Source organism: Ornithodoros turicata, chromosome 10 (genome assembly GCF_037126465.1).
Source record: "Ornithodoros turicata isolate Travis chromosome 10, ASM3712646v1, whole genome shotgun sequence".
Taxonomy (NCBI): domain Eukaryota; kingdom Metazoa; phylum Arthropoda; class Arachnida; order Ixodida; family Argasidae; genus Ornithodoros; species Ornithodoros turicata.
Window position 1 is genome coordinate 11,816,915 of NC_088210.1, and position 14,747 is coordinate 11,831,661.

General features: G+C 42.9%; 1 protein-coding gene across 6 annotated transcripts in view; it reads left to right on the forward strand.

Annotated features, from left to right (window-relative positions):
* LOC135370338 (E3 ubiquitin-protein ligase MIB2-like) overlaps nucleotides 1–14,747 on the forward strand; it is a 32,077-nt gene that overhangs the window by 1,291 nt on the left and 16,039 nt on the right. For 3 of the 6 annotated variants that reach the window (XM_064604061.1, XM_064604058.1, XM_064604060.1), the window contains exons 2-12: nucleotides 1,426–1,610; nucleotides 3,230–3,486; nucleotides 5,244–5,415; nucleotides 5,856–5,962; nucleotides 7,591–7,785; nucleotides 8,722–8,876; nucleotides 9,983–10,093; nucleotides 10,985–11,089; nucleotides 12,228–12,396; nucleotides 13,297–13,424; nucleotides 13,545–13,693. In XM_064604061.1, the coding sequence (XP_064460131.1) occupies nucleotides 3,258–3,486; nucleotides 5,244–5,415; nucleotides 5,856–5,962; nucleotides 7,591–7,785; nucleotides 8,722–8,876; nucleotides 9,983–10,093; nucleotides 10,985–11,089; nucleotides 12,228–12,396; nucleotides 13,297–13,424; nucleotides 13,545–13,693 (1,520 nt within the window). In that variant the 5' untranslated portion in view covers nucleotides 1,426–1,610; nucleotides 3,230–3,257. The remainder of the gene's footprint in view (nucleotides 1–1,425; nucleotides 1,611–3,229; nucleotides 3,487–5,243; nucleotides 5,416–5,855; nucleotides 5,963–7,590; nucleotides 7,786–8,721; nucleotides 8,877–9,982; nucleotides 10,094–10,984; nucleotides 11,090–12,227; nucleotides 12,397–13,296; nucleotides 13,425–13,544; nucleotides 13,694–14,747) is intronic. The other 3 variants (XM_064604062.1, XM_064604059.1, XM_064604063.1) reach the window with 1 other exon arrangement.

Genomic DNA, 14,747 nt, shown 5'->3' on the forward strand with positions numbered 1-14,747 from the left:
CTGCTTTTTGCACAAGCTTCTGGGGGGGAAGAAATAATGTTCCGCTTTCGTACGCGTTGGTGACTGCCTCTGTAAAATTGGCCGAAACTATGTTACAAAGCGCTTTTTTTTTTTTTGCGTGGTTATTTATTGATGTACACGGATCTCATGTCGTTGATATAGTAAAAGCCTTCCGTGATATCATTAGATCCTTTCACACACGCGGAAACAATGCAATACCGTAATCATTTGTTTTTAATGGATGGCATGGTGGCTCAGCATCTGTCATGAAAATGACATACTTGTTGCATTGTACTTTTCGGATTTTGTCAACAAGCTCGTTACAATATATGCTGTACGCGTACTACGTCCCCCCTACATGGCTTGTTCAGCGGTTCCATATTCATGTGCACAGGATACATGCCTATGAAGCAAGGCATATAGTGTAGGCTCACGCCTGTAGGTAGAACAATAGAATTATTTCTGTATTGCAACAAGTAAAGCACATGCGTAATATGTCTTTCTGTGAATGGTATTCCATGCTCGTGTGCAATACTTTTAATACTTACTATTACTAAATACTTTATTATTTCTGTGGTGCTGTCGCTGGGGAGGTAATCCAGAAGATGTGGGTTTGGGTCCTACAGCTGGTTAACCTTCTCAGTGACTTCCATCTTTCCTCATCCCTTGTATTTGCTGCTCCTGCATGACCTGTGTTTACTGCTCAGTTTGAAGCGGGATATCATGTGTATTTAAAAGAGACTTGTTCAACACTGTTTACCGCGCATTAGTTCCTTCACATGTTAATTACGCGATTGGAAAGTACAGATTGGCATGCGCAACAATGTTACGACCAATATACTAATCACAACTACGTATTTGCTAGTTCTTATTGCCGTCTGAAAGCGTCATGTATGTTTATATTCAAGACCTTCTCTTTTTTTATGTTTATATGCTCATAAAAACTCCCCATATGCCTTATTATTTGCAAAATATTCAGTGTCTACTAGATATTATTTTATTTATTTCTATCATGTGATACGGACTTGCATACCAAACAATGTTTAGATAGGCAAATGAGCCGTGGCAGACACAACACATTGAGCCTCCAAGAGCCTAAGGGACAAAGTCTCGTCATCGTATGCACGAAGAAGCGATTAATTTAGTACGTCTTCCCCTGTTGATGGCAAACCGCTCAATGCAGACATATACAAGATGTCCGACAAAAGGATGTTATTTAATTATTGCACGTAGGTTTTGCTACATAAAAATTTGAAACTGCTCCGTAGGCACTCAGAAAGGTTTTTGCCACACATATCGGCGGTTTGTATTTGTGTCACACATTAATTAAGCTAACTTTGTGGATTGAACTAGAAAATTAGTCATGCAAAGGTAGCATTTTTCTTGATGAATTCTAAAGCTTATGGCCACTATACACTATTCCAGTCAAAATCACAGGGTATATGGCAAGACTTCCAGAAGAATTTGACTCCCGAAAATCCGCCGCCACCATATGAAGTGCGCTCACTGATATTTACGTTTGCGGAACTGCTGGCTCTGCCCAAGCACCCTTCAGTCCCGTGCGAGAAGGAAACAAACCACGCCACGATCACGCCTTTCGCCCCTTATCAGTAAGTATTTCGTTAGCCATCGCCCTCCTGCCGCTGATAATGACGGGTTGCACGACAAGGTCCTTGAATGGAATGAAACTACCGTGTCATTCTTTCCACTTTGCCTCATTCCACCAACAGTTCCGCAGACGAAAATTTCGCCCAGCGTGCTTGACCCAGTGGCAGAGTTTTGGGTGTCAAATTATTCTAGAAATTTTGTGAAAAACCCAGCGATTTTGACTGCAAGTGTGTGTGTGTGCAATAGCGTGTTACTGTGTGTGTGGCTTCTGAATCCATGAAGACAATGCTGCTAATTTGCTTGGCTAATTTTGTAGTTAATAAATATGTGAATATGTACATAAACCTAACTAATAAATTATGTGATTAGAAATTGGCATAATGTGTGGCACACGTTATGAGTGTGTATATAGCTCCATCTTTTTCTGTAGTGGAAACCTATTTTTAAGATTTAAATGACATCCTGTTGTTGGACACCCCTGTATGAATACAACAATCTTCCATTATGTATCAGGAAGTGAAACTTGTGACTAGAGCTATGCAAATATTCACTTTTTTTTTTAAATACTAAAACAAATAATTATATGTTCATGAGCCGAACCTGTCCAAAGCACCATAAGGGAGGGTACAAAACGAAATGAGTGTCACTTCATACGAAGGACCACATCCGCATATCACGTATGTATGCTGCATATCAATATATACATTCATTTCAGTTACATTTCATTTTTCGCTGCATACAACCGTTTGCTTCAAATTCGCTTCGTGCATACGAGATTTGTTACGAACGGAAAGCAGGAAGAGGATGTACATGGAGATGGAATGAGTTGCAGTTGTTTGGCAGAACTAAAACCTCTCGAGTCTGCGCTTATGAGTGGTCTGCAGTTCCTCTTACATTTATAACTGCTCGCTTCCCATTTGCTGCATGTACATAACTGTTCGCCTGGCATTCCTTTCATATTCGCTCCATATTCGTTTAGGTTCTAAGATGATTCGCACAGCTCTACTTGATGTGTATTTTATGCCGGGATTGCATTGTACTGGGCATGTTTTTTAAAAATCCTTTACAGTTTTTTTTTTAAATAAAAAGGCAATGAGAGCAGCATAGATGTCGTTTTTGAAGTTGAGTTATACGGTGGACATTCTTATGAAGAAAGTATGTAACTACAAGATGACCAAGTACCTAAAATTCATTAATTCTTGTTCACCAGACCGTAAAACTCGAATAGTGCAAACATGACATCTGTGCTGCACTCACAGTTTTTTTTATACTTTTTATTAAAAAAAACTTCCTGTAGAGCTACCTAGTGTTCTCAGTTAAATGCCTCTCTGCAATAGGGATGTAAACCAATTTGCATTGCTTTCGACAAAAATCGGTAGATACGGACCTACTTTGCATGCACGTGCGAAAAACATGTTTACTGCTGCGTTTGAAAATGAGTACAGTAAAAGGTTTCATTATTTCCAGTTTTTCCTATTTCTTCAGCATACAAATTTTCACTTACACCACTATTGCAGAGAGCCGCTCAATTGTGACTCGCTATAGATGTGTTTTTTTGTGTCACTAAATACCGTCTTCCTCCTGAAATGTGCACGTACAAACTCGAATCCCCTGCTTTCAGGATGTTCCTCAGATAACAGCGATCAGAGATGACAGTGGAACTGGGGCTGCGAGTGGTACGCGGCCCCGACTGGAAGTGGGGAAACCAAGACAGCGGAGAGGGCCACGTGGGCACGGTCGTGGAAATTGGCAAACCCGGCAGCTCTACCTCACCCGACCGCACCGTGGTGGTGCAGTGGGATTCGGGCTCCCGTACCAACTACCGTGTCGGATACCAGGGGGCGTACGACCTGCGGGTGCTCGACAACGCCCCAGTAGGCAAGTGCAGTTGTTGTTAGCGAGCGCTGTAGAGTGCTACCAGCAGAATGGCGATCGTGTTGACGCGCTGTATTTTTTTTTAGGCTCGCGGAAGAAACGCGAGAGTTATTCGGTTCCGCCTATGTTGTCCCTGTAAATACACAGAGTGTGTTGTGATCATGGGGGGGGATCCAGGGGGGCCCGGGCTCCCCTCCCGAGCACTCCCCCTCCGCGCACATTTTCGCGCAAAAAACACTCGAGCCTTTGTGCCGGCTATCATTGTCTCTCTAAACCGCCGGATTGAGAATGGGAAACAATAAATAAAATAAAATTACCCAGTTAAGGTTGCTGTGATTAGCTTTCCAACAGGGAAAGCAATAAATAAGGTTGCAGGCATACCGTGTATCAGCTTTTGAAACGAAAATGCGGTAGACCACCATGGGACATATTCCCCCGCCCCCCGTTCTTTTTTTGTTTTGTTTTTTATGTTGGGGAGGGGGGGGGGAATTCCCTGGATGCGCCCCTGATCGTGATAAATAACTCTTTTGCCTCGCACTGACATCCCGAGGTCCCACTTTTAGATAAGATTCCCGAAATGCGGGCAAGCGAGTTTGTGCATAAGCAAAAATAAATCGTGAAAAAAAAATTTAAAAATCTGATCATAGTCAATTTTTAAATGAACGACAAAAAACGTAGAGCAAACGAGCAAAGGTGGCAATATTATCGTAAAACATGCGGGTGCTATTCCTGGTATCGGAACACTACTATAGAGACAATATTTGCAAAACGTGCGAGATAGTGGAGGCTTGCGTCATATCCACTCATGAGAAGGAAGTCCGCGTGAGTCAACCTTCGATCGACTTATCGCCGCAAGTGATTACCTTCCTGCGCGACACACTCTGCAAGACCGCCGGGCAGGAAGATAATCAGGAACGAGACTGTTTTTTTTTCTGTCACTGCCCCTGCTTTTTCCTCGTTTTCTGTCGCATTAAATTCTGTCAGTTGTTAGTAAGCGGATGTTGCGCGTCGTCCCTTTTTTCTGGCTGCGTTTTTTTCTGTAGCGAAGAAAAAGGGCTAGCGTAAGCTGCCTTCATATCATCCAATTCATTTTCCTACTCATCACCAAGCATTTTTTTTCATCATGGAAGATGGGGTCCAAAAATGTGTTTTGGTTCCGAATTTGCTGAAGGTTTGGTTCCGTTGTCTGTTTCTCTGTAACAGTCATCCATATATAGGGAGTGACTTTTTCGGGTTAAACCCGATTCCGCCCGGTTATTCCCCCACCCCGAACTGGCCTCCGACCAATTCGGGTTAAACCCGATTTCTCCCCGAATTCCTGTCACTATGAAATCCTCAAGTGACGTTTCCACTGAAGCCAAACAAAGGTCGCCACGTGTAACACATGTAAGAATGGGTCACTTATACGTTTCCAGCAATACACCCATGTGTGTCAACACTGTCTATGCCTTCGGGGATTGCCGCTGGAAGGTCACGATCCCGGAAAAAAAAAAAGAAAAAGAGAGATTAGGAAGTGACTTAATAGACAAGAGGAGAAACAAAAACACCCGATAACAATTATCGCCAGATTTCTCCCCGAATTACAGATTTAAAGATAGCGCCCAATTTCCCCCCCCCCCCCCCCCCCAAATCTGAAAAAGGCGTTTAACCCGAAAAAGTCACTCCCTATCCATATGTGATCGCCTCCTGAAATTTTCTTTGTGACCCTGCAAACCTAATTTGTCACTTTTTTTTTTTTTTTTTCCTTTCCATTGCAACAGGTATCAAGCACCCAAACATTATCTGCGATTCCTGCTGTAAACAAGGCATCTGCGGCACACGGTGGAAATGTGCGCGGTGTTACGACTTTGACCTGTGCACTACGTGCTACATGGCAGACAAACACGACCTTACGCATCCTTTCATACGTTTCGACACTGCAGCTTCTACAGGGTATCTATTGCTCCGCTATATCTTCGCGCGTCTCTGTAGCATGTGCACGTTCGGCTGTTACGCCTTGACCCCAGGTGTCGATTAGGGCCCTGTGTGTTTTTCGGTTTTATGGATTTTGAAATTCGGGGGGGGGGGGGGGGTAAAAATGGGGTTTTATTTCAGCATCTGTAAAACGGTAAAATCGCGCGATATCGCGTGGAAAAGCAGACTTTCGGGTCTGAAACAGAAAGGAGAGCGTCTCCCATACCGTAGATTAACACAAGATGCGAAACAGCCATGCTGAATGTGTGGGTTTTACTGTATGTGACGGTGGTGCAAATATGGGGTAAAAATGGGTTTTACCCTAGAACACAGGGCCCTCATTATGATACATAAGTAGAAGCATAACCAAACATGCTGGAAAAAACCTGTGCTGAAGTTTGCTGCCTTTTTTCCCGTAGCGTGGAGATGCTCAAAAGACAGGGAGCCGTTAAAATAGCAGCAAGGGGAATCTTTGTTGGTGCCAAGGTTGTTCGTGGCCCTGATTGGGATTGGGGCCTCCAAGACGGTAAGCTTTTTTATTTTTTCTTTGGGAGGCAGTAGGATAGCATGATGATTTGCGGCTCAGAATACCGGGTGTATACAGACATATTTGAATTTGAACCGATTATCAATCACTCGAAGTATTCGATTCGCGAATCCAATATCCGATATTTGGTTTCCCGAATATTCGACTCATCCCTGAATATGAAATTTGAACACTCTGAACTCTCTGAAAGTGTGCTTCACCTGATGCTTCCCTGCATGAGGTGAAGCCCACATTACAAAACAACCATTGCTGTCAGACCAACAGAAGCAAACCATTTTTGTTCAGCTTAAGATAATGTTAGCCAAAGTTATTTATGTATGTTTCGCCTAAGGAAGGGGCTGCGTACCTCCCGCATGCACTTCAGCAGTGCTGGCGGGGGACGTTGACAGGACGTCCAGGAGGTTGCCTTTGAAAAGCTGACTCTTAAAAAATGCTTGCAGCCCAGGAGCAAAAAGGTTGTCTTACAGATGTCCCTTACATTCAAAATTTTAGCAACACAACTTCCCCAGGGAGAGTCACTCACTCCAGCAAAGAAGCTAAAGGATGTTCATTGCAAAGCTGAGGCAGGACACCAATTTGCTTGTTTCACATGTGACCTGTGGATGTCCAGAAGCAGCTACACAGCCTCATCTGTGTAACATGCCACTGCCTGACATCAAATTTCGATATCGAGATAATTACCCCAGTTATAGACTCAAGTGAAAGGCAGGAAACACTACCATAGGACGCCCACAGGATAATTGTGTCTCTCTCCTGCGCCAGTTAGTGACAGAAAAATTACACTAAAGCCATGGACTACATATTGCAAACCTTTTGTGCAAAAACCATATATTGTAAAATTTACACGAATATTCGATATTTGATACAGTAAATGTCTTTTTTTTTTCTCCCATTCGATTCGATTTGACTCAAATATTTGGATTCGCACACCCCTACAAAAGACATAAACAATTCAATGTCAAGAGTGAGATCGAGACAGGGATTTCACATGCAAGAATTCAGTTTGCATTAAAATATTTATAATTCAGTTTTAATGACAGGACTTTTATTGCAGCGACATCACTATCAGCAGCTTCCTCCCCTGTTCTGGCATACATCGAGGCCACCGATTGAGGACAAAACCAATTGCACTTTATCGTATCTTGTCATATCATCATGCTCTTCATGCTTCAGACTGTCCTTTAATGAAACATGATCAGAGGTGCTTTGTTGGCAGTTACGAATAGAGCTTGAAGTTTTTGGGACATATTTTTTTCACAATTCGGTGGGTAAAACTCGGGGAAATCAACATGTTCTCTGAATTCCTGTGAATTCGGGTGGAAAAACTTCCAGTATGCTAAATTCAGGGAGAAATCTGCCTCTAGTACTCAAACAAACTATACTGGTTTGGTACAAACTGTGTTTGCTGCGAAATAAGCTAGCGTGCATTCCTACAGATGTTTCAGTGAGGACAATTTGCCAGGTAAAAATCGGGTTTCAACCAGAAGAGGCAACCTTCAATTCGGGGAAGAAACGGGTTAAACCCTAAAACTTCAGGCTCAAGTTATAAAACACTCGCAGTTTCACACACACAGCCTTAGCAGGAATGCTGTAATTTGTATAACCAGGTGGTGAAGGAAAAACGGGGAAGGTGATCGACATCCGAGGATGGGAGACTGAGTCGGGTCGGAGCGTGGCAAGCGTTACTTGGTCGTCTGGATCCACAAATGTCTATCGCCTGGGTCACAAGGGCAAGGTCGACCTGAAGTACATTCAGGACGCTCCAGGGGGATATTTTTACAGAGATCACCTGCCTGTACTTGGTATGACACCTTACTTATGTATTTTTTCTGACCAGAAGCTGTGCGTAACCCTTTTTGCTCACACTGAAAACTGCAGGGGCACAAGCTCGGTCGACTTACAGGACTGACTGGGCGAAAAACACAGTTGAATAGAATGTGTGATCGGAATAATGGGTGCCTGAAATAACGCGACCGGAATATTTTAATTTTTGAAACAGTCGGACACACTAGAAAATGAATTTAGTCAAATGAATTTAGTCGGAACAAAATCAGCGGATAAGCGTCCCACATTCTGAATGGTTGATGGTGCGCGACGTCAAAATTACTTGGGGGGCATGAGCACGAAAGAGTGCAGTGAATGTTCGGTTGGTTTGGAGCCATTATATTTACGTTATTGGGAGAACAATTTTTGGAAAACGTTCCGTCGGCAACATATCACAACAATGCATTTTTAGAAAGTGCACCTTGTATACCTAGGGCACTGTGTTTTTAGGTTTTATATTTTTTCAGTAACGAGGAGGGGGGGGGGGGTTAAGACCAGATTTTATATCAGGATCCGTAAAGCAGGGTAAAATCGAGTGATATCGGGTGGGAAAGTGGCACATAAAAAATGAGCGCTTCTAGCACTTCAGATTGACATAAGATGTGGAACAGCTCTGCTGAATGTCCAACGCTTAGTGTTCTCCGTATTGGTGGCTGAATTGACACTTTACAAAGTTTGTTTCTTGTTTGTTTTGGGGGTTTTACCCGAAGCAATGACGCAAATCGGGGGTGGAAAACAGGGTTCTACTGGGTCTTACCCTAAAACTAAGGGCCCTATGCCCCAACAACACCTAATATCATCTGAATGTGCGAATAATTTCGTAAAGGATTCGTACATCCATAGGATATTCTGTGTTGTTAGGGTGTATGCCCGTTTATTGCCCCCTTTAATGCTGATCTGCTGGGTCCCATCAGGTGTAGGCGTCACAGTAGACACCGAAGCATGTTCCAGTAGACAAACTAGGCACTCACAGTTCAGTGTGGGAGACCGGGTGAAAATGCTGCTGGATATCGAGTCGCTGAAGATCATGCAAGATGGCCATGGGGGCTGGAACCCACGAATGACAGAGGTTAGTGCCTCGCAACTACCTACATTATTGCTTGGGAATGTTAAGTGATTACGGTTCTCACTTTAGTCAGGAAATTTGTTGCTCATACGTGGTGCCCTTCCAGGTTCTGTTTTCAGGTTATGTATTTTCATGGTGTAAGTATGGGTGTTATTTAAGCCGGGGAACTTCAGTTACGGTAAATGGGAATGGTTACGAATATGGCAACGGATCATCATTGCTTGCAAGCAAACAGACTTTAGAATGTGTGGACATCATGGCGATGAGTAACAAGATGCCTGTCAGCTTGCATTGGGAGCGGGACAATGGTGTAGAGTGCCGACAACAAGGCTTCTGTACTTGCTCAACTAGCGTCAAAATGTGGAGTAGTTGGTAACAGTACATAATGATTAGGGCCTGACTTTTTCGGGTTTTATTTTTGGCCAAATTCGGGGGGTAAATATCGGGTGATATTTTTCATTTGAAAATTCGGGTGTATTCGGGTTAAATCCCGTTACGGCATATTCTGTCGTCAGGAATTCGGGTGATTTTTGTTTGTTTAATAAAAATTTGTCTTAACATGGAACTAATGTTTAGCAATGTTATCAAACTTTATTTTAATGCACGCTTATGAGTGTGCCACGCGACCCGGATGTTTTCGGGTAGATTCGGGTTAAACCCGAATTTTACAGATTTTGTTCGGGGGGTAAATATCGGGCGGATACGGGTTTAACCCTAAAAAGTCAGGCCCTAATAATGATGAACAGAAAGCAGCCAGGGACAAGGACAAGGAAGCGCAGCAGTTTGTTTGTGCGCTTCCTTGAGCTTGTCTGTGGCTGCTTTCTGTTTATCATATTGTACTTGCTCAAATTGTTTTTGAAGATACTGTGGAGCACTAGTGTACTTGAACTGTTTGAACTCGAAATTGCACTCCTATAACTCTGTAGCAGAACTTTCCAGAGCAAGTGGAAGCCAAATGGAAGAGACCTACTATGTGAATGCCGGTTTTAGTGACGCTACTTGCGTCTGTACCTTAGAAAAGTAGCCACAGCCTCGAATACTTGTTCAAGCGTACCGTTATATGTCTTTACAATTTTGTAAGACTGCCTCGTTCGATGCTTCCCCCGCAGGTTGTCGGAAAAATAGGTGTGGTACATAGAGTTACGGACAGAGGTGATATTCGTGTTCAGTACGAAGGATGCAACAACAGGTGGACTGTCCATCCTGATGCTCTTACAAAGGTAACCCAACATCCTTTTTAAGAGAGTTTAAAAAATTTATATTGCCCCTCTGCCTTACTTTCAGAAATAGTAAATAAATACCCCTACTGTGAAGGTAGCCGTGCGTTGCTGTACATATTTATTTATTTATTTCTATTTTTCTGGTGCCCATGAATGGCCATAGGGCCTCCCCAATATAGCCATACAGCATGCATGGTGATATTTTGCCCTAAGGATGGGGTTCTGAGCTGTCTAGCATTTACCTCCATTGCGAGTCTCTTATAATGTGTAATCTCTCTTCCAAGAAGAATTTTTGTCTAAACAACCGCCCAGCGTAAAGACTTGCGTTTAAAGTCACAATTAATGTGAATGCAATGAATACAAATGGAAACTTCCCGCAAGTAACCACTAATCTTTGGGAACGTTTGTCCATGTCTGCTTGTCGTCCCATTTTGTTCCGTTGTTTGTACTCTTCGTTGTGAACTTTGTACCTTTGTAACCGGCTCTGGCGTAAAGATTCATTAGTTCACGTAATCCCCTTCTGCACCTGAACCAAGTGCCTTTGGGGTGCAGTTTGTTCACCTCTGTCGTAGAAGACTGGATGGATTTTACAGTACACTTGAATCATCATCCCAAGCCCATTATATACCATGCCAATTTTTAGGAAGGCGCCCTCTATTCGAGGTATTGGTGGCTCTCGTCCTGAGGCGCTTCCCTCAACATTTCCTCACCGGCTCACTCGATTTTCTACCCTTCTACGTTGTTTCCGCTCTGTTGTTTGAGCTATTACAGTGATTTTACAGTTCATGCACTCATTGTTGAATGCTCCAATTTTTAGAAATTCGTTTTGAAACATCGTTGAGGGTGATGTTTTTGGGAATCGTAACCCGTGCCTGACTTGATTCTCTCCAGGTGGTGATGTTTTCCATGGGTGATATGGTGCGGATAAGTGATGACTTGCCTCGCCTCAAGGAACTGCAAGTTGGCCATGGCGAATACATTGATGCCATGAAGACTGTGAGTCCATATCGACTCTGTACTTAGTGGGGTAAAATTCGTTAATTGGGTAGAGACTTTTTTTTTTGATGGGCAAATAAAAATTTTAAGAAATTATTGCATTCATGCCATTGCAAACAACATGCTTTGTTAAAAAGAATGTGGAGGTCCATATGAATTCCTTTGGGAACATATCTTTTTGAGTTATGCATGCCTGGAAAAGTTATTCACGTCACAACGCACCTTCTTGTTGCTGTTTGATTACGTTGAAAGGGACAGTGAAAATGCGCCTTTTGCAAGAAGGTCCGACTCCCATCATTCATGCGGCCAAAAGTGAAAGAGGAGAAAAAGAAAGCAACAAACAGCAGTTTGTGAAATGCCCAGAACTAGGTCCACACAAATATTGAAAGTTCAGATTGCAGTGATGTGATTGCTGCACCAAACTGCACCAATCCTGCTACATCCTGCTACATTTTCGCAGAACATCAGGAATCCGCGTCAAGCCTGAAGCGAAGGCAACTGTCCAGCTGAGCCCTGTTCTAATATTTGGAGTGCTCAGTTATCGAATTTTCAAATATGAATATGAACCGAATATCTGCAATATTCTATTCGTACTGGAAATTCGCAGATTTCTTCTAGACTAAATACTTCGCATCAGCACTACCCCTTGCCAGTTCGTATGGTTTTCTTTTCACTTTCTTTTCACTTTCTTTTCACTTTCTTTTCACTTTCTTTTCACTTTCTTTTCACTTTCTCTTTTCACTTTCTCTTTTCACTTTCCTACTGGAAAATCCGCTGTTTGATGTGATATCGCCAGGCTTTACATTGTTTTACATCTTCCAAATTAGAATCCGATTTTTGCCCCTGATTTGGAAGACAAAGCACCTTGAAACGCATCGGCGTAAGCATACAGAGTAATGACAAAGAGTCCAGGTCTTCAACATTGAACAGCCATGTTACCTTTACATGTTTACCAGGAAAAGTAACAATCTCTGGTTCACTTTTTCAGCATTGTGTTGTTATAGCATTGAATCCCAGTTAAGATTTCCCAAGCTTTGGTGGCCACGAAAAGTTTAAGGCAGATTCCTAACGTGAACTACTTCTACGTGTGAGGTTGCTATACTATTACGTACAATCTGAGGAGTCCTATATGTTTCAGTGCCTAGGCAAATTGGGCAAGGTGACCAAGGTGTACACTGACGGAGACCTCAGGGTCAACGTGGAAGGTCAGACGTGGACTTTCAACCCACTCTGCGTCATCCAAGTGCCTGGTTCCGCGACGGAACTCAGCAACACCATGACTGCGAATACGAGGGAGGAGCATGCCAGTGAGAAACTTTTTGTAAATTTTTGTTTTCATTTGTCAGATGCAGAAGTACAGCATAATGTCGCACATGCACAGTGCTGTGAGTGCCTGTGCATCAGAGAAACTGCTGATTTCCTGTAAAAAAAAGATGATTGAGCACAGGTACACGAGGAGTCACAGGAAAGGGAAAAATATGGGGAAAGTAGCACATTTTATGTTAGTCGCGGTGATCGGATTCTTGATTCATGCATAGAGCCTGAAGTTTTCGGGAAATATTTTTTTCTAAATTCGGGGGGTAAAAACCGGGTAAATAAACATGTGCACTAAATTTATGCGAATTCGGGTGACAAAATTTCCATTACGCTAAATTCGGGGAGAAATCGGGCTCAGTTATTCAAACTAACTGTAGCGGTTTAGTACAAACGGTGATGCAACTACATTTTTCTGCCAAACAAGTAAGATGGTGCATACCTACAGACATTCCAGAGAGGGCAATTTGCCAGTTAAAAATCGGGTTTCACCCTAAAGAGGCAACCTTCAATTCGGGGAAGAATCGGGTAAAACCCTAAAACTTCAGCCTCTGTTCATGCACTCAAATGTGCATGCATATGCTTGATGGAGTGGATGGAAAAGCACATCAAAGGGTTCAGCTTTCATGAATGCCCTCACGATCTATCACCATTTAAATGTTACATGGCATGGCATGGGCATGGCCTTTCATGAGGACGATATGAAGCATTTTCACCATTGAGCCAATAAGGACTTTGCAGTTAGACGTCCTGACTTGTTTGGTGTATTTGCAATTTCAGGGCACTTTATTGATTTCACTGTACTCTCGTATAACAACTGGATATGGGACACCTAACAAATGCTTTTTTTTTTTCTTCTTTCTTTCTTTCTTTCTTTCTTTCTTCCTCTGAAGATCCCCTCCTATCACATTTGCTTGCCGAGCAGCAGACGGACACCACAGCCCTCGACCGTCTGGTGCGAGAGGCAGCTCAGGGTCACCTTGAATTTGTCAGGGAACACTTGGCCATGTTTCCTGAGAGGGTAAGCAACGCGTTGTACTGAGAAAATAACGTGCAAAAACCACAGAAAATATCGAAAGCCACAAAAACCAATATTCCGGGAGAAGATAAGTACATTTCGTTTGTTTGTTTGCCTCTGCAGGTGAACCAGAAAAGTTCCGGAAAAACAGCCCTCCAGGTGGCCAGCCACCAGGGTCACACCGAAATTGTCGACCTGCTCATCAACTGTGCGGCAGTCGTTGAAGCTCAAGATGATGACGGAGACACTGCTCTTCATTATGCTGCTTTTGGGTAAGACGCGTGGAAATGGTCCTCATACCCTTTAGGATGACTTTGACGCATGAGAGTTGCGAGTCACATTGAGTACGTATGAGCCGCATAATTTTTTGCAAGGGATGTACGCATCTGAATATTTGAAGTCGAATCGAATATCGAATCGAATAGGGGAAAAAATTCAGAATACCAAATTGAATATCGAATTATGTGTGCAAATCTTGCAATGTGTGGGTTTCACACTAAAAGTTAGCAATTTGGACCCCATATCTTTAGTGTAATTTTTATGAAAGACAAGCAATTCTTCTGTGGGAAGCCCCTCTACTCTTTAATTTTACGCGAGATTGCTTCCTGCTTTTCAGGTGAGTCTACGACTTACCAGAGTGATTATCTTCATTTCAAAATTTTGTGTCAGGCAGTGGCTTGTTATAGAGATGAGGCTGTAATCGTTTCGGACAACTACAGGTCATTGTGACACAAACAAATTGGCATCCTGCCTCAGCTTTGCCACTAACACACCTTTAACTTCTTTGCTCTTGCCCGACGAAGTTCCATTGCTGAAATTTTGTACCTAAGGAATGTCTTTAAGACACCCTTTTTGGTAGTGGCATATAGTCATTATTCGAGAGTCCTATCCTTTTTAAAGGCAACCTCACAGGCATCAAATCAAAGTCCCCCGTCGGCACCACCCCTTCCTCAGATGAGTAACTTTGGGTAACGTTACTTTAAACTAAAAGTACCGTCCCACTCCCCATTCATCATCATCAAGATAAAGTTATTCTTGTTAACACCGTCCCACCTGTGTTGGTCCTGCAGCACTGGCAGTTTCGTAAAGCAGGCTTCACCTCATGCATTGAACCATCAGGTGAAGCCCACTTTTAGGATGATGGCGTTCATAATTAGAGCCTGAAGGGTGAGTCGGGAAATATTTTTTTCTAAATTTGGAGAGTAAAAATCGGGTGAATAAACATGTGCACTAAATTCATGCGAATTCGGGTGAAAAAAACTCCCAATATGCTAAATTCGGGGAGAAATTGGGCTCAGTTACTCAAACTAACTATAGTGGTGTGGT